General features: G+C 40.1%; 1 protein-coding gene across 3 annotated transcripts in view; it reads right to left on the bottom strand.

The window, feature by feature from the left end:
* A1CF (APOBEC1 complementation factor) overlaps positions 1-19,435 on the bottom strand; it is an 80,844-nt gene that overhangs the window by 9,453 nt on the left and 51,956 nt on the right. For 2 of the 3 annotated variants that reach the window (XM_045802394.2, XM_087863142.1), the window contains 6 exons: positions 18,506-18,670; positions 11,768-11,865; positions 7,294-7,567; positions 5,232-5,437; positions 2,428-2,564; positions 1,207-1,349 (listed from right to left, as the gene is read on the bottom strand). In XM_045802394.2, the coding sequence (XP_045658350.1) occupies positions 1,207-1,349; positions 2,428-2,564; positions 5,232-5,437; positions 7,294-7,567; positions 11,768-11,865; positions 18,506-18,670 (1,023 nt within the window). The remainder of the gene's footprint in view (positions 1-1,206; positions 1,350-2,427; positions 2,565-5,231; positions 5,438-7,293; positions 7,568-11,767; positions 11,866-18,505; positions 18,671-19,435) is intronic. The other variant, XM_045802395.2, reaches the window with a different exon arrangement.

Raw genomic sequence — 19,435 nt, 5'->3', positions numbered from 1 at the left:
AGAAACACCCTGTGTCTGGGTCTAGTCAGATCTCAAATTGGTCTTCAGGGAGGTACGCTGACACAATGACACGTCAGAGTGACCAATTTCTTCAAAAGAAATGAACTTCGATTGCTAAAAAAGAACGGGGTTATTCAAACTAACTGGTAAGGGAAGATTTCCGAAACAAATTTCTTGTCTGGTCACTTTTAATCTCTAGAGGGTTCATTTAAAAAAATTATTAGTGTTTGTTGTAGGTACATAACACACGGGGGAGAGCCTTTTAAATGTGACCCTGAAGTCAGGTCAACCTACAGAGAGGCTTTACTCTGAGCAAACAGCATATGCTCCCATCCAAAATTACAGAACAGATAAATGAGAGCTGATTATCTACATATTGAAAGGTTCTCTCTCTCTCTCTCTCACAGAGATTTTGACTTAAAACAATTTAAGAAAAATGTGATCTACACATTTCTTCCAGAAAGCAAAGCAATAAAAGTCAAGTTGAGGGGCGCCTGGGTGGCGCAGTCGTTAAGCGTCTGCCTTCGGCTCAGGGTGTGATCCCGGCATTATGGGATCGAGCCCCACATCAGGCTCCTCCGCTAGGAGCCTGCTTCTTCCTCTCCCACTCCCCCTGCTTGTGTTCCCTCTCTCGCTGGCTGTCTCTATCTCTGTTGAATAAATAAATAAAATCTTTAAAAAAAAAAGTCAAGTTGAGTTGAAGATTAGGGTTGTGCAGGGAGTCCAAGGACTCCTTAAAAGCCAGTTGACCTTGGCTAAATTCCTCCATCGCTCCTGTCCTGGGTTCCTCCGGCTGTACATGGGCATCATGCTACAACCAACGTCTTGTGGAGCCATGAGCATTACTGGCCATAATATAAAGCACGCTGAGCATTTAGGTGAGCGCCTGGCACGCAGATGAACAACTATTAATAGGTGGTTCCGAACTCTCTTACTTAGAAAGTAAAAACCCTACCCAACCAGACGTGGAGACTGGTCTTTCAAGGTCACAAAGCTGCTGAAGCTGAGCTGAGACTAGACCCCACTTCCACTCCCCTCTCCCTCCTCTTATCTTGTACTTTGATGGTTCACGCATCTGCCCAGTGTTTTTGGTCACAGATGGTGTAAATCAGGTTTATTGTGGGTAGAGTTCAAAAACAACTCTCAGAGTTCCTGGTACTGAGGGGGGTTTCTCAAACACCCGGGGCCGGGTGCTGTCTTCCCTACCTGGGAAGGCAGTGGCAGCAGCCGCCGCGCTGGGGGCATCGGCCCCGTCGGTGGGAATGCCCAGCGTCTGCAGGGTGTACTCAGCTGCGTAGGTCTTTGCTTCATCCACATAGGCACTTAGCTTCGGAGGTGTGAAGGGGTGGCTGCAATGCATATTCCAATAGTCATTACGTTAGAAGTGCAGAGATGGGAGAAAACCCAAGCCGCTGTTCGTATGCTGTGATGAGCAGATGATGGAATTTTATGTGTGTGGTTTCCATTCTCTTTGCATTGAAGACTCCTACAGGTATATGCATGTAGGGATATTTGTGACCTGACCCAGGACAGCAGTGGTTGATAGGACATTCCTGGAGCACACCTGTAACTCAACACATGCATACTTAGGAAAAAAAAAAAAGAAGAAGAAAAGAAGAGCCATGTGTTGAGTTACATATACCTGTAGGAGTCTTCAATGCAAAGAGAATGGAAACCACACACATAAAATTCCATCATCTGCTCATCACAGCATACGAACAGCGGCTTGGGATATCAACCAAATTTATTGTGGTGACCATTTTGTAAAATATTCAAGTGTCAAATCATTCTATTGTATACCTGAATTTAATATAATGTTGCAGGTCGATTATACCTAAATTTCTTAAAAAGGTATGAATAAATAGATAAAAAATAGATACATAGATAAGCAAGGTATGTGAAAGGATTGGCACATATTTTTAGGTGCACAATTCAATGATTTTTAGTAACATATGGCTTTTCTAAGGTACATGTGAAACAGGATGGTTCCTAAAATATGTAGAAACGCAGGCTTGTGGTGGTGATACTCTCCAATGGAGAGGATCTTTGCTCCAAAATGTAAGTGACCAGGCATGGTGCTGTCATGTACAGAATGGCAATTTCATATGGTTCAACCTAAATACTACACAGATAAAAGAATGGGCTTTGTTCTGAGTCCTGTTCCATTTTATGTCTGCAGTTTTTTATTGGTTGATTATACTACATGGTCTTCATTGTCTGTGTGAAATTCTCAACCTTTGAGATGCCAGTCTCCCACTTTGCACGTACATCCCAACTATACCTCTGAAACTTTGCGTTTAATGAAAAATGAGTAAGTAGTAGACGTAAATATTTCTCTTATTTGGATAGTGATAAAATACACTTGATTTACAAGAGACTCTTATTCTAGAAAGCTTAAAAGATTAGGAATTTGGAGATGTTACCCACATTGCGGGATTCTGGCTGGCCAGGGCAGGAATGGTTATTTTGTATAAGAATAGTTGTCTTTGATCTTGTCCAATAGCCGAGTGCAGCTGATACACTGGTTGTCCCCAGCTGTTTTTCTGACATATTTCTTCTAATATCTACAAGAACAACAAAAAACGTGATTTCCCTTTCAAATGTCACATTTGCATTATTTCTCCAGCTTTCAGGGTTTTAAACTCTAATCTTCAGCATTTAAGCTAATACAAGAAAATATAAAATGCCACATGGTTTAATGACTCATAAAATTTAAGATGAACTCAACTTGAACTCCATTTAAAATGTTATGTCGATTAATTCATAAAAATCATTTTCACACCATTTATTCTAATATGTTTTTAGTTTAGTCCATTAGCTGTAACTCTTTTACCAATAGTTTAATTTTATGATTTGTTTGATATATTTATTCCTTTAAAAAAATGGACATTTCAGCACTAGTGTGGCTGGATTTCCTCGTGACTACCGTCAATCCTACTGTTTATATTGGTTTAGAGAAAATAACCTAAGAATAACCTTACTTCACGTCATTTGTCATAGGGTTTTAACTTCACATTTTCATAAAAACTCGAGTTAAAAAGTTTAATGGTTACTAGTTACTGATGAGCATTAATAGATGGATGTTGACAGCTGCAATGTCTTTGTTGGGCAAAATACCACTTCTGGCTGTTTTTACAAAGATCTGAGTTTTAGAATCTTTCTGCATGCTTTTTTTCTGCCTTTATCACTACTCCAAACTGTATCTTGTCTAAAGGCACCCATTTTTTTTTCATCCTGAAGCCATTTTCAGTAGCCCACCAGCCCCGATGCTCCCATGAGTCAGCAGACTCAGGAAACTGTGCCAAACAGGGCCTAAGTCTGAAAAGAATAAGACTTGGGGACAGAACAGTGCCCCTGGCTGACTCCATGGAGTATCTTATCTCATTGGTTCTGGCACGAATCCAGCTGCAATAACAGGGCATTTTCCAGTTTATTAAATTTGTAGATTGCTCCTATGTCCTCTACTGACTTTTGCTTGTTACCACTCTTGGCTTTGGAACATCTCTTGTCGTCTACAAAGCATTCCTGAAGGTTCCTGGGCACCAGTAGACTGCGTTAGCTGGCAGACATTCTGCCTGCCTGTTTGAGCCTGTTATGCAAACATGTGCTCAAAGAGTATGGACTGTAACTCCTGACTCTGCTGGGCACACTTTGTCTCCTGGCTCTTGTCAGATGCCCATGACCCCACCGTGGGGTTGCTAAGGCTCCACTTATGTTGGTTTGGGTTGGCATAGCCCTCAATTTCTAAGCCGTACTTGTAGAGATTCAGAGGCTAAATAAAGAACTTTCAGTAGTTAGTTGGGAAAGGTGGTTCTTTACATATCCCTATAAACCATGACCAATTTCTAACCTGGGTTTAATGTAAGAAGCAGAGACTCTTTCTCACCCTATGGCGGCTTTTAGAACTATTATGTGGAATTTATAATGATTATTTTTTATTTTCTTAAAATATTTCTAATATTCCTTATTTTGGATTTTAACTCAAGATAGACTGGATGACAAGCTTTTGCGTTTTCTTCACCATGACACTTAGTGGAGTTTACAATAATGATCTGTTGATGTGTCTGGATCCTCTCATTGGATTACCTTATGATTTTTGATGGCAAAGACTGTATTATATTCCCTTTTCCATGCCCAGCACCTAACACAATACTTGATGCATGATGGATACCCAATAAATGGTTTTTGAACAAACAAACGATTGCTGTGTACCATTCTGCTAGACATCCTTATTTTTAATTGCCTGGGTAGGGTTAGCAGAAACCTTAGATGAACTAATTTGTATGTATAAGACAGCCATTGATCCTACAAAAATAATACTCATGATGAGCTTTTAGAAAGCCATGCTTTCTACTTGATTGCAATCATAAGGCTACTTCTGTACATTTGGGGCTTATACTTTTGGGCCTGGAGTAGGGACGTTTCCTTTAGGGTCCACAAACAGTATCTCTGAACACCTGCGTATGGGTTCTTCAGCCAGTGTCTCTACAGAGAGTCCGGCATATACTGCAGACCCACAGGGAACAAGTTCAGGGTTCACAGAGATCCTGTTTAGTTTTATTTTTAACCCTGTTATTCACTTTCCACCCTGGAACAGCTTTTATAACTTCTAATTTTCCAATAATAAAAATCACAGCCTCATGCAGAAACATGGAAACTTGGAGCAGTGGAAATAAAGCATTAAAAATTCACCATCATGCCCCTCCCCAAACATCGTGGGAGACCTAATTGGATATGACTAATTGGATATGACGGATGGCATCTCATCGTTAACACAAGTCCATGGATGGCATGGTGTTTTCTCTCACACAAAATGTTTCCAGTAAAAGATGTCAAGATGAATAGACCAAAAGTGGTCTGTTCATTCCTTGTCATGGAGACTCTCCAGTAGCCAGCTTGTACATTGTAAGCATTTATTTTGAGTTAGGGTCTTTGCTTCATTTTATTTTCATGGAAGGTATCGGTTGATAATTCTTAATGCTCTCAGGAGCTTCGCATTCCAGTTGTTCAGATTATTTAGGAAATATAGGAAAGCCTATGATGGAACAGTGGCACTCAACATTCAGCATTCTCTCACACTACGTTATGTTGATTGACCACGTTACCTATTTAACAAAACAAAACATAACAATAGCCCAAGAAGGGATCAAGTCAAATCGTTTGATGAACGGCAAATGTGGATGGTCTTTGGCCTGACTTAAGGAAAGTATCTCTGGAATAACTTTACCTACCTGAGGAGCAAGTTTAATTCCTTGGGGTTTTAAAGTGACAGGATTCATTGGGGTGAGCTCCATCCCAGGTAAAAGGTCATAGAGTTTGTCATCTCTCTTGTCTCCCTTGACCTGGTATCCACGACCCAGTCCTGTATAGGCCAAGTAGCCACGGCCAGCCAGTCCTCTCACTCCCGCGGCCCCTACAGGTACATTCATGTAAATTTCTAGGAATGTAAGAAGGCATTAAACTGAATCAAACCACCAGAAGATCACCCTGAATCTTACTGTAATGGAAAAGTTAGCCCAAGTCACATTGATCATTGCCCTCAAGGTGCATAGAAAACTCTAGGATTCTAATGTAATGAAACTCAACATAACAGGGTTCACCATAGGTGTCTTGTTTTTTATGTTTTTTGTCTTTTTTTTTTTCTATCTGTGGAAGAAAGCCATATTCTCAAAGCTATTGATAAGTGCATGAGCAACTTTAAAACTGGCACAGAGGAAAAAATTGCAATTTCTGTCTTCAGTTGACCTTTTGTTGACATTTCTCTATACACTAATAAAGGTTGGGAAGGTATTTAAATATCCCAGCATGATATGACCACATGTATTAAAAAAGCCTTACATTTTTATCATTGATCAGTAAATCAGAAATGAATTCTAGCTTCCCCAATAATCTCATCCCCAATGATCAGTTGGGAAATATTGAACATTTAGAAACCATGTTTATAGGTTCACTATTTTCTGTTTTCTGTTCAATTCGAGGCTTAAATTTCCATTGAGTTTCATTAATAGATTCCTTTTCATTTTTTGTTTTGTCATTTTGCTACTTGGATTTCTCATTGGTGGTGTAAAGTGATAAAAAATTAAATTGATTACCCTTCATCCTTGAATATCATTCATTGATTCCTTTCTTGTTATAAGGTATTTTTTCCCTTGGAGTGGAGTTTTTTTTTTCCTACATTACAACTGGTTGACAATTTATATTTAATGTATGGATTATTTAATAATATGATTTCAGATTATAAATGCACAATACTTTAAAGACGTAATTTGTCATCACATAGATAAATTATCCTGGAGGAAAACCTGATGATTTCTTTTGCATAATAATTTTGCATGGAATGATTTTATTATGATTATGGAACTTTCAAGACTGTTGACCACTAGAGCTCCTAGGATGGTCAATTCAGTTTTCCTGAAAAATAGTAAAAAATTATTTTCACAGTAATCTGGATATGCCCCTTTGCTTCTAAGCAAAACCCAAGGATAGAGTTAAATATAGTTTATTGTCAAATTGCCCAGAGTGCTGTCATATTTGGAAGATAGAACTGGGATTCTTTTGGCATTAACTCTATCCTTACAGAACCATTCTGAAGGATCCCATTAGGCAGAGAAAAAGTAGTTTATTGGGAATAAGAAATGCTTGCCTTATCGTCGATATTGCTTGAACTGAGCCCAGAGAGCTGCGTGAACATTTGGAATTTTTGTAGGATTATATTACTATTTAGTGCCCCATATCCTGGAGAAATAGGTTGATTTCCTCTAGTGTGGCTTTTTGGAAGGCACAGCACATATTCCTGGCAGGAGGTCAGATGAAAATATCTCATATATCTGTTAGAATACGTATGATAATTTGTGATTATGTATGAATATGATGTCACTGAGTTACCATCAAATACACTGTTTTTGTCATTTGAGATACTTGGTTTCCTTTAGACCATCCTGCTTTCCTTTGGGTTTTCTAATGAGTCACATATGACTGCAATATGGTGGTTCAATGATTAAGGGAGAAGCTAACTACTTAGTCTGCACAAATTTTATGGGCCCAGGCAAAGATCAAATGTATGCATTAGACTCATTTGTGCTATGTTCTGACCAAAGTTTTTCAATAACCAGTTGTAATGTAGAAAAAGATTTTTATGGAAGGACAACTATTGATATAATAATACTTGATTTTTCATAAACGATTTTCCAGTCCTTTTCTCCCAGTGGGTCCATCCTATGTGTTTAAGGCTATTGCAGTATAAATCATTAGAAATTGTAGAGTTATACTAGAGAAAGAGCTGATGAGCGTTACCTCTAACAGAAGGGGCTCGAATAATGGCCCTGTTGCCAAGATGTCCTTTGGTGGCTGGGAAATGAAGGCTGGGGATTGCTGTATAGGCCTGAGGAGCATAGAAGACAGGAGCTCCAAGGTAGGTTGTGGTGGGATCATAAACATGGCCCAAAGAGTAGGTGTACTCTCCTTGCAGCATGGTGCCCCTTCCACCTGTGCCTCGAGTGTACCTAACGTAACTGTCCTTGTCCACCGGTTTGGCTAGGGTCACTTCAATGGGGGAACCATCCAGCACCTGTCGTAGAGAGCAAAGAAGCAACATGAGAAGATATGAAGACAACCAAGGGTGGCTGAGCCCTTCACCTATATGCATCCTGTCTCTTCATGGGTTCATGTTTGTGTGCTGGTTGAGTCTTCCTGAGGGTTTTGTTGGAAAATTGCATATAATATGCAACAGGTTTGATGGGAAAAAACTGGCTATTGGCCACTGACATACAGGTTATAAATTATGTGATGAAATCACTGTAACAGAGAATTATGTGATACTTTTACGTGATACATGTTTTAAATTACATATTATATAATTCTAAGAAATTTTAGGTTAATAATGGGTGGGATATAATGTCTACTACTTAGCACAGCACAATGATGGTGGAAGGAAACCAATAAGGAAATCTTATCAATTGCTAACACTGTGGCACGGGCATCCTAGCCAGCTAAAGGGTTTACTCCTTAGAGCAGCCACACGATAGGGAAGTTTTTACTGGAAGAGAAGAGAGGCTTAAAAGTGGGGCCCTATTTGAGGACGAGGAATTGAGGAGGCTACTGTGTTGTTCCCCATAGGTGTAGGTACCTTTGGATCTGGTGAAGAGCTGGGAACTGGCAGAGATGGCAGGGGCAGTACTGAGATTTCTCAAGTCACACGCTTCTTAAAACTTGTCCTCGGGGCTTCAGAGGGGCAGGGGGTGGGGGATTGGGATAGGCCGGTGATGGGTATTAAGGAGGGCACATACTGAATGGTGCACAGGGTGTTATATGCAAATAATGAATCATGGAACATTGCATCAAAAACTGGGGATGTACTGTATGGTGACTAATGTAACAAAATAAAAATTAAAAAAAAATCCTAAAAAAAAAAAGAATGATTAGAGAAGTTTTTTTCTGATGCAAGCTTTTGACAGTTTGCAAACAGATCCAGATGTTGAAGAAAAGGGCTGTGTGTAGAGCTACAAGCATGACTCACTTTTCTGTATTGCTTGACTACACAAGAGACAAAGATGGTCCTCAACAAATGCTTGAAGGATTGAGGTATTTCTCATTGATGGGACAAGGTGTTGTGAGGAAGCCCTTGTAGCTTCTTCTGCGTAAGACTATTATAAGCCTCTATTTTTATAAAGAAAAGAAGTAATATGAAACGTTCCCTCAAGAATTCCGTTTCGTGGCAGCTCGCCATTTTGTGAGCGCTTCAATGGTTCTGAGATCACTGAAGTCTGCTGGACAGAGTTGAGCTTCCTGGTTGTCGCTTGTTCCTAGTTTCTTATATCTGCCCTACTTTTTGGGATCAAGAGACAGTATCAGGCATGTTAGCTGTAATACACCGAGAGAGAGAATCCTGATGATATTCAAGTATCTCACACTGGTGTTGATGTAATTAGAAGAAACAGACCTGAGTACCCAAAGGAATGGGGTGGTCTTAGATATAAAATTATTTATCTTTAGTCCTGTCTTGAGGAAGGTGAGAGACCCAAATAGGTCTCTGCTTCTAGGCACTTCCATAGCAAGAGACATTTTTAATGGAATGATTCTTCACTGCAAAGTCAGATTTCATATTATAATAGTTTTTGTGCTGCATTCATCTAACCCCGTAGTAGAGGTTTAAACTCAGTATTGTATTTTAGTTATTTGGTCTAGATGTTTCAAGAGCTAGGGTGATATCTTATTAATCTGTATATTCCCAAGCCCAGCAAAATTCCTTGCACATCACAGACATCCACAAGTATTTCTAGAATAGATGAACAATCGAATGCAAAGCTCAGTTCATCACCTTTCTCTCCAAATAGGTTTCCTTTCCTGGCTTCCCTGACTGTATCATCTTGGTCTCCCACATTGAAAACCAATGACTCTTGCTCACTCCAACATCCAATCATTTTGGGTATTTTGAATTCATCTCCCATCGCCCTGTGTAGAGCTTTCTCCTACTTTCTATTCCTGCCCTTACTTATGCCCTATTTCTTCCTGTTTGAGTGACTGTAATAGCTTTTCAAGTAGTTCCAGTGACATCTCTCTTCCTACTCCATAAAATTGCAACTGTTAGTACATTCATTTCCCTAATTATATATGATCATTACTCCATTACACAAAAAGCTTCGGAGTCTCCCCTTGTTTAATAAGTTAACTATTAATATGCCTATCTATACTCAAAGCTTGCACAGTTCCTAGGCAAACTTACTTTTGATTTTCCCATACCACATTTAGTTAAATATAATTATAATATTTGGTATATATTTTAACATATTGAATATATATTTAAACTCATCATATATCACATTGTTATAAAACGTCCAGCTCTTAAAATTGGGAAAAATTTGAGTATTTTTCCATCGTGATTATTTCAATGTAATTATTTAGCACTTAATTTATGACTGACTGCCCCTTCTCAGCAATCATCTTGTATCCTCAGGAATATTTTCAACCTACAAATTGTTTTCAAGGTAATAACAGTTTTATGATACTAAATGTAATCACTGATGGAGATGAAATGATGTTTTGCTTCACGGACGTGTATTTAAATTCGCATTTGCTTTCACTTTACAGTTTTCTTTTTGTGTTTTGGAGTCAGTACATTTTTTTCCTCCAGGGCTCAAACATGTGTGTGTGGCCCCTAAGCCCACCTGCCTGTGACTGAACGACCTGCTCGGGGAGGTGCTCCTTTAGCCCCTGGCTGTGTCCTTCGGCCAAAGATCTCTGCTTCTCCCAAAGAGACCTGCTCCACACAGTCCTCTCTCCTTTAGGTTTCCTGTTACTTCTCCTGCCCCTTGTCACCTTGACTCTGGTAGTGCTGTGAGCCTTGGTTCCTCCACTCGTTTCCCCTCCCCCACACTCACCCTTCTGTACTTAGTCCCTTCGCCATCTGTCTGCTGTTAGGACTAACTGTGCAAAGCCAGACAGGTGACGCAGCCCTACGTGTGTGACGTTCTAACCGAATCGGTCTACATTCATGGTTCCTCAGTCACTTCCTGCTCTTGCCAAATTCCGTGCCTCTGAGACTGCATCTCTGTTTCCGTGTGTTTTTTTTAATAATAATATTTTTTTATTATATTATGTTAGTCACCATACAGTACATCCCTAGTTTTTGATGTAAAGTTCCATGATTCATTACTTGCGTGTAACACCCAGTGCACCATGCAATACGTGCCCTCCTTAATACCCATCACCGGCCCGTGTTTTTTTTCTTTGGGAATTCTGCCCAGTTTTTATGGCTTCTCAAAGATACTATCTCTTATCTCCATGAAGATTTTCTGATTTTTTATGGCCCACTCCTCCTTCCTTTGGACTTTTACCGCATATATATTTATTAATATAATAATTAGTATATTAATATACATTAATTAATATTAACCATAATAATACTATAATTATAATATATATTAATTATAGATTATATATAAATATATATTAGTTTTTATTTTATATATTATATATAAATATACAATATTTTATATTGTATATAAATATTATATATTTTATATATAATCTATATTATATAAGTTTTTATATATATAAATTTTTTTAATGAAACTTACTTGGCTGAACTATGAAAGATATTTGTGCACTCGTCTTATTCCACCATAGACTTCTAGCTTATTGACAAGTATCTTTGCTTATTTGTGTCCCAGACATTGTTTAGTAAGATAAGTGGTCTATAGTAGGGTTTAAATGTTTATCACTTTGATAAGTAAATATGATATTGGTCTCTATGTACAAGTCAGGAGAAAGGATTTTAGAAGCTAATTTTTGCCCAGACCCCACTCTTGGCAAGGGCAAGAGATCCAGAGCCTTCCAGAGTAGGGACAGCAAACTCAGAGGGCAGAAGGACAACAGAATTGACCTGAGTTTCTGGTCCTCAGCCTCCATAGCACTGCACTAGCGAGGTGATGATCTCTTGAAGTAACTAGAGACAACGGGGCCTGAGAAACACACCTTGAAATAATGTACTCCAATCCCCCACTTTGTAAGGAAATTGAGGGTCAGTGACTTGTTCGAATCACCCTAAACTAGAGATGGAGCCGGACACATGAGCTGCATCTCCACCGTGTTTCTGTTACTTCTCTTCTGTTCATCTTCATGGACCCAGGCAGTCTTGTCAGAGGTGGGGAAAGCCCGAGTGACACAGACTCGCGGGATCCTTCTTCTGAATAAAATTTGCGCACCACACTTGGGTGAAACCTCTGTGTGTGTGTGTGTGTGTGTGTGTGTGTGTTTTGTCCTACCTTACCTTCCCATTTAAAGCTTTCATAGCCTCCATTGCATCTTCTCGATTACTGAAGTGCACAAAAGCATAGTCTCGAATCTTCTTTACCCTCTCCACAGCACCTGGAAACAGGAAGCAGTCCCATTAGCAAACCCTAATTCTCAGAGCCCTGAGAATGATTTGATTTTTTTTTTTTGAGACTCAGTAGTTAGGTAAAGATGTCATCAAGAATATTTGCTATGTCCAGGTTTACAGTTCTACACATTCAACGGAGGATTTGTTTGTAAATTTTTAAATATCCCCTATATTCTGCCTTAAAGTTGGTTATGGATTTGTGTTTTCCACTTCCTAGATTCTAAGATCTTTAAGGAGAGAAGCGGTATCTTATCTTGTCTGCAATAAAATATAAAAGATAGTACCTTACATTCAGTGAAATACTTGTTGAATTGATTGGAACTTAACTATTGGTCATCCTATAAATGTATACTTAGGTGATTACCTTTTAAAATTTTATGGCTTTTTCCCCAGAAAAATGTTGTCTCTCTTGATTTATGGAATAAAACTTCAGAGTTAGGAGAGACTTTAGCAATGATTTACTTTAAGTTTTTAAAAAATTCATTTGACCTTCATGATTTATTTTTAACTTAAAGATTAGGAATCTAAAGTTCTGACAACGAAGTGAGATCATAAGAGTTGACACAGCTAGGAACTAGAACACAGATCTCTTAACTGCTTACCTGATATTCTTTTTTTTTTAAAGATTTTATTTATTTATTTGACAGAGAGAGACAGCCAGAGAGAGAGGGAACACAAGCAGGGGGAGTGGGAGAGGAAGCAGCAGGCTTCCAGTTGAGGAGCCTGATGTGGGGCTTGATCCCGGAACACCGGGATCATGCCCTGAGCCGAAGGCAGACGCTTAATGACTGCACCACCCAGGCACCCCCTGATATTCTTTTGATTAAAAAAAAAAAGTTTCTGAAAGAACATGAAAAACCAAGATAGTTCCTTACATGCTGTTCATAAAATCTAAATGTTGGAAACAATGTAGATATCCACTAATTCTACCTTGAGGAATGTCTTTTACAGAAGCGTTTCTATATGCAAAAGGATCATGCAGAAGGATATTAACTCTATCACTGTTGAAATAGCAAAAATAAAACCATCTAAAGTCCATTCTTATGAGATTGATTAGACCTAGTACATTCTTATCAAATAAAATGAGTCTTTAAAGAGAACAAATAGACCTATGTATACTACGTGGAAAGATTTAAGACCTATTGTTAAATTTAAAAATTGTAAAATAATAAGTACAATACTATAACATTTATGTTTTTAAAATCCCAACCCATATATATGCACACATAAATAGGAATGCACACACAGAAAGAGAACTGGAAAGATGGAGACCAAACTGTTAAAATAGAGGTTACTTTAGGAATGGGGAGAAAATTTGGAGAGAATAATGGGAAATTTCATATTTTAATTTATATGCTTTGGTGTTTTGCAAACATTTATAATGTTTATTGATATTATTTGTGTAATAAAAAATAACAAGTCAACCTAACCTATTTTTATATTGAGGAGCTCCTGCATATGTTGATGGTAACATATATAAAAAAAAGTTTTACCAAAATGGTTGAACCTTACATTTTATTATTAAAATGTTGCTAGAGAATATTGTTGATTCCTCAACCTTAAAAAGAAGCTTTCCTGGAGTGAAGGTGAAATGGACACTTGTGTAACTTGTTAGCAGGTAACAGTTTAGCTTACCAATCGTCCCCTTTCAGTGATGCTGACTTGGGTGTATCTCGAGAGAAGACTGGGTTTCTCCTCTTATCCTAATCACTGGACATAACCTACGATGGGACGCTTCCCCAGGGAGGACCAGAGGAGCAGATAAGGGTTCTCCTTTGTCCTCTCCATATCCAGGTTCAGTTACCTATCCTCTTCGATTCAAGATCACAAAGGCAATTAGACTTTTTCCTCTACCACAGTTTTCAATGGCTCTAAGTTGTCTTCTTTTGGAATAATGGTAGGGCTGTAATGTAGGGATCATTTAAAAACATTGTGGTACTTCTCTCATTCCTCAGCGTTCAACCCTTGACTTCTGATGGCAGTGGTTGTCCAGAGCACAATTGTCTGGCGACGCTGAGAAAATACATAAAGTATTTGAGACCATAAATCATGGTACATGGAATGAGCTGACCTTCCAGCACAGTCTCTTTCGTCCTTCAGTGTCAGGTGGGGTAACTCTCATGACACAACCCCATGGCTTGTCCTGGTCATTGAGAAGTGAAAGGGGGGCCAATAAGGGTCTCTATCTTTCCAGTCTTGGCTCCATCTGTTCTTCAATGTTGCCCTTCATCGAGGCTCCTCTTGACTGTTAGCTCCCTGAGAACAGGACCTGTTTCAGGGGTGTCATGGTATTATCCTACCCAGGTCCTACCCAGGACCATGTGCACAGAGGCTGCTCTACAAATATACATGGAATGAGCAAATATTACCGGTCAATTCACACTCCAGCTTCTAGCATTCACATTCATTAGGCAGCGTTTTGGATGGTAATGGATCTAAATGTCCCCAAATTCTGCTCATGGATGATGGAACCGGCTTGCACTTTTAAGCCACACTGTTCAGCTGCACTTGACTTTGGAAACATTAATGTATGAAGATTTAGCCTCATGAAACAAGTTAGACAGTGAGAGTTTGGTTTTCTCCACAACAGTATTCACCACATGGCTTATTATAGTATGTCCCTTCTTTAGTCTACAGGAGTTTGTTTACTGATGGCTTATCGTGTGGCAGAGGGTAGAAGCAATAAAATATCAGGTGTCATCATCAGCAATGATGTAAAAGACTCTGAAGTCATAATACAGGGACCTGGACAAATATTACTCTATTCATGAGCAACTTGTCAGCAGCGCATCGATTACCTGAAGAGAAACACACCTGCTATCCGAAGGGAAGATTATCAGAGGGCCATGCTTCTCCAAGCGCGGTCCTCAGACCAGCAGCATCAGCTTTCCCCCGGAACTTAGGAGAAATGCCCATGCCTGGGCCCACCCCAGACCCCCTGAATCAGAAACTCCAGGGGTGGGGCCCGCAGGCTGCTTTAAGCCCTCTTGGTGAATCAGACATGAAACTGTTTTAGGGAAATCAGATTTTGTAGAATAACTATAATTGGAATTTTAGCAGATAGCCTTAGGCTACACTGGGGAAGGACCTACATTTTCAGACCCAATTTCTGTTCCGATTGTTACTTATTTCTCTGAATGGCAGTATTTTCAGGTTAATCAGGGTTAAAATAATAGGGTCAAATATTTGCCGGGAATATTTGGGCTCCTCTGAGGGATCCACACTTTCAGTAGGACTTGTAAAAGGTTATTTTCCTGTTTCTCTCCGAAAATTTTCCTAGATAAGCATAAACACACCCTTTCACTGGAAAATAAACTGGTTAGCACTGACTTTTTCTTCCTAATACAGCAGGAAGAATACAGCTAGTCCTTCACCCGCTATATGGTTCATATTCTTCTGAGGAGTGCTGACAAGCAGCCACAAGTCACTATAGAGCCCTGAGTTGTGCCACCAGAGGGAGAGAGAAGGAGAGAGAGGGAGAGAGCCAGCATTTATTATTTTCATTATAACTAGGAGGACGGGAGCCCATGTCTCCCATTAACATGATAAGCTGATGGCCAGTGATCAGGAAAGGAAGCAGTCTTTGAGTTGTTTCTCATTCCAGCTTTTCCAAAAAGCAAAAACAAAACAAAACGGTAATGTTTTCATTAGATAAAAGGAAGAAATACATTGTGCAACTGTCATCACCGTGCATTTCTAGAACCTCATTGTAAACCCAAACCGAAACCCCGTATCTATTAAATAATCGTTTCTGAGTCCGTTCTCCCCTGTCCCTGGGCAGTCACCATGCTGCCGTCTGTCTCTAGCACTGTGCCTACTTTAGGAAATTTCCATAATTGGCGTGTGTCCTTTTGACTGTCTTGGGTCATTGCACTCATGCCTTAACAGGCATCCATATCATATGTCCCAAAACTCCCATGCAGTTTAGGTGTGAGTGCTGGTCCACTGCACGCATACGCCACGTTTTGTTGCTCCAGCCCCTGCTGGGTGGTTTCCACATCGGGGGTGAGAAGGCTAAGGCTGCTGTGAGCATGCTATGCAAGGAGCAGGTCCCTGCTTGTGTTTATTGCGTGTGTGCCCTAAAGTGGAGCTGTTGGATGATATGGTGATTATCTGTTCTTTAGGACCCAGTGTGTAGTTTCCTCTATGACGGTGTTATTCTGTGTTTCCATCTACCGGACACGTGGTTCTCACTGCTCCAGCTTCCTCCAACATCTGTGTCCTTGTCGTCGTCTTCTTCAATGATCACTACCACTACTGCTATTGCTATCTTGACAGGTGGAAAATGGCTTTTGGGGGTTGCATTTCCAGGGTGAATAGCGAGTGACGGTGAGCATCTTTTAATGTGCATATTGGCCATGTGTCTGTGGCAATTGGACAATATTGTTCATTGGACAAATATAGATTTGAATTTGACTTAGTTTTTGGTTGATGTATTATTTGCAGATGTTTTCTCTCATTCTGTGGGTTGCTTCTTCGGTGTTGAAAGTGTCCTCTGAGGCAGTTTTTAATTTGGATATAGTTCAATTAATCTGTTTTTTCTTTGTTGCCTGTACTTTTATCACCATCAGATAATTTATTACCAAATCCAATGTCACAAAGCTTTACCCTATATATTCCTCTGGCGTTTTTTATAAATTAGCTTTTTTTTGGTTAGTCTTTCATCCATTTTGAGTTAACTTTACATATTATATAAATTCAGTCCAACTTTATTATTTGCATGTGGACCCACCATTCTCTCAATATAGTTTGTTGAAAAGATTGAAAAAAAAAAGGAAGTATCAAATAAAAATAAGGGAATAAGTCAACACAAAGTGGGAGGTGGTAACATCTACACATGCACATATCATTCCTCTGCCCACAAATGCATCAACTTTCAGATCTCAGCTCACACATCACTTCTCCTAAGCACGAGTCTTGTCTGTGCCCCTAGGGTAGGCTGTCATGGCTGTTAATCTTCTGAAGAATCTTTTTTTGGGGGGGGAGAAGGGGCAGAGGGAGAGGGTGAGAGAGAATCTCAAGCAGGCTCCCTGCTAAGCATGGAGCCTGACACAGGGCTTGATCTCAGGACCCTGAGATCACGACCTGAGCCAACATCAAGAGTTGGATGCTTAACAGGCTGAGCCACCCAGGTGTCCCTCTTCTGGAACATCTTAAACTTCTTCCACACACACATCACACCTGTTCACTCCTCCCACAGTTCCTGGCACATAGGACCTACTAAAGTAGTGATAGTTGAATGAATGAGGGAGTGAGTGGAAGGAGGATGGGGCATGGAGGTCACAGAGTGGCTAAGAACATGGTCTTAGCCAGACCTGGATTCAGATATGGGATTTGCCACTTGCTAGTTGTATGACCCTGAGCTAGCAACCATAACTGCTCTGCGTTCTGGTGTTCTCACCTTTACAATAATGGAAGTGACACAGTATCTTACATCCTAGGGTCATGGCGCTGAGTAGGTGACTCATGCCATGAAAGTGGAAAGATGTTACTACAGTGATAAACTCAGACCAGAGCGTGTTCCCAAACATGATAATTCTGCAAGATGGCTGCCAAAAAATGAGATCCATGGTCTAAAAATTTGTGAAATGAGCCATCCTACATCTCCTTTTGGAGACTTTCAAAGCATATTAGAAGGTTAAGGACTCTGATAAGTCCTGCAATAAAAAAGAACCTGTTTGATTTTCCTGAATCTGGTGTTTACGGATTTATTTGACCATAGACCCCTTTTATCAGTAGCATCTACTGACACCCCACAGAATTACTGTTCTCCGGAATTGGCTTTGGGAAATGCTTGCTTGGACATTGCTTCCTGAAATGCTTTCCCTGTATCACTATTGTAGTTCCTATAGGAGAAAAAAGCGACAAGGGCTGAGTCTTGTGGGATAAAACTGATGCTGCAAAGTACTGACAAGATGAGCAGCAATAATTATCCCCCTCCACCTCCCGCTGTTCTTTCCCTTCCTCTTCACCCAAATGAGTTTCCTAGAATTAATCCTCACCTCCCTACTGATGTACCTGAAGTTGTAATCATATTCCATTTGACCAGTGGGTACAGCTGGGGGCAATTTTGCTCTTCAGCTTAAATGTCTGGAGACATTTTTGGTTATTACATCTTAGGGCTTGTTACTGGCATCTAGTGGATAGAGGCATCGGATGCTGTTAAAATTCCTATAATGCCCATGATAGACCCCCCATGACCACGAATTACTGGCCTAAAATGTTAAGAGCACTGAGGTTGAGAAACCCTGCCTCAGATCTATAGTTCTGGCCATGCATTCATCAACCCAGTAAATGTTTATTGAGCATCTACTATGACCCAGGCCCAGAGACAGGGGCTGAGATGATCGAAGCTAAGAAACCTTTATGGGATTTGTAGTCTAGTGAAGGAAATGTGCGTTAATTGAGTAATCACACAGATAATTGTAGAGTTATGATGTCGATAGATGTAGAACCATGTATCCCTTTTTCTCAACTCCCAGGCCTGGAATATGGTTTTTGTAGTCCACATGCAATTATAAGAATGCTAAATGAAAGCTATTGTGTTTAAAGTCACGGGAAGTCCTCTCAAACACATGTGTTTTGAAAGTACATCTCAAAAACTTAATCTTCTCTGGTATGTCCTACCTGGTTTAATATTGTTGAATTCTTTCTCAATCATCTCTTCTGAGGTAGACAGCATCAGGTTTCTCACGTAGAGGATTTTCACTGAAGACATCGTGTCCTCATCTACCTCCACTTCGGGTTCCGCCCAGTCTACTGCAATAGGATGTCCCCATAACTGAATCCTTCCTGTTCAAGAGATCACAAGTATGATTAGTCACACAGAAATCAGGACAACATCGTCTCGGTTCACTGAGATGGCCTTTTAAATGCAATGGATGCTTTGAGGTCTTGATTGAGCATGAAGACCGATATTACAAGAGGTGATGATTGATTTTAAGAAAGCTTCCAAATAAATGGAAGAGCTGGCTAGAGGGGAGTTCCGTGTGACAGATGGCTTATTGTAATGATTGAGCATAAAGGCAACTAGGATGTGGTTTGAAATGGAAGAGAAATGAGGCAGCAGTGGGCAGGTTTGGGTCTTCGACCAGGTCTCCACAAGGGGAGGAAGGTAGTCGTTGAAAGGGAGGTGGCAGAAGGGGAGAAAGGAAAAAACAGATTTAGGGCTCTGACACAGAGTCTCACTTCACAAAGCACTAAGGAGGTCATTGGGAATTAGGTCTGCTGCTGTTGGGATCTGCGTGACCAGTTGCTACCACCAAGCTGTCTAAGAACTGGTGTGCGGGCAAGAATGAGCAGAGCTCAGGGACCCTCAGTTTGTTCTCTGTCCCTTATACTTGGTCAGGGCTCTCATCAGCTGTGTTCCCTCCTAGTTCTCTGACAGCACATGGACAACTTGGGAGCCTGCAGAAACATATTTTATGGCATTCAAGAAGACAAAGAGCAATGGAAGGGTCTGTGATGAGAAACTGAACTCTTTTGGAAGGGGGTAGTTGTTACCCATGACTACATCTATTCTTGCATTTCTAAAGTTGCAATTTATTGAGCGTCTTG

This window comes from Ursus americanus, chromosome 6 (genome assembly GCF_024610735.1).
Source record: "Ursus americanus isolate L20-20 chromosome 6, mUrsAme1.1.p, whole genome shotgun sequence".
NCBI lineage: Eukaryota > Metazoa > Chordata > Mammalia > Carnivora > Ursidae > Ursus > Ursus americanus.
This window is presented reverse-complemented; position numbering and strand designations above follow the sequence as displayed.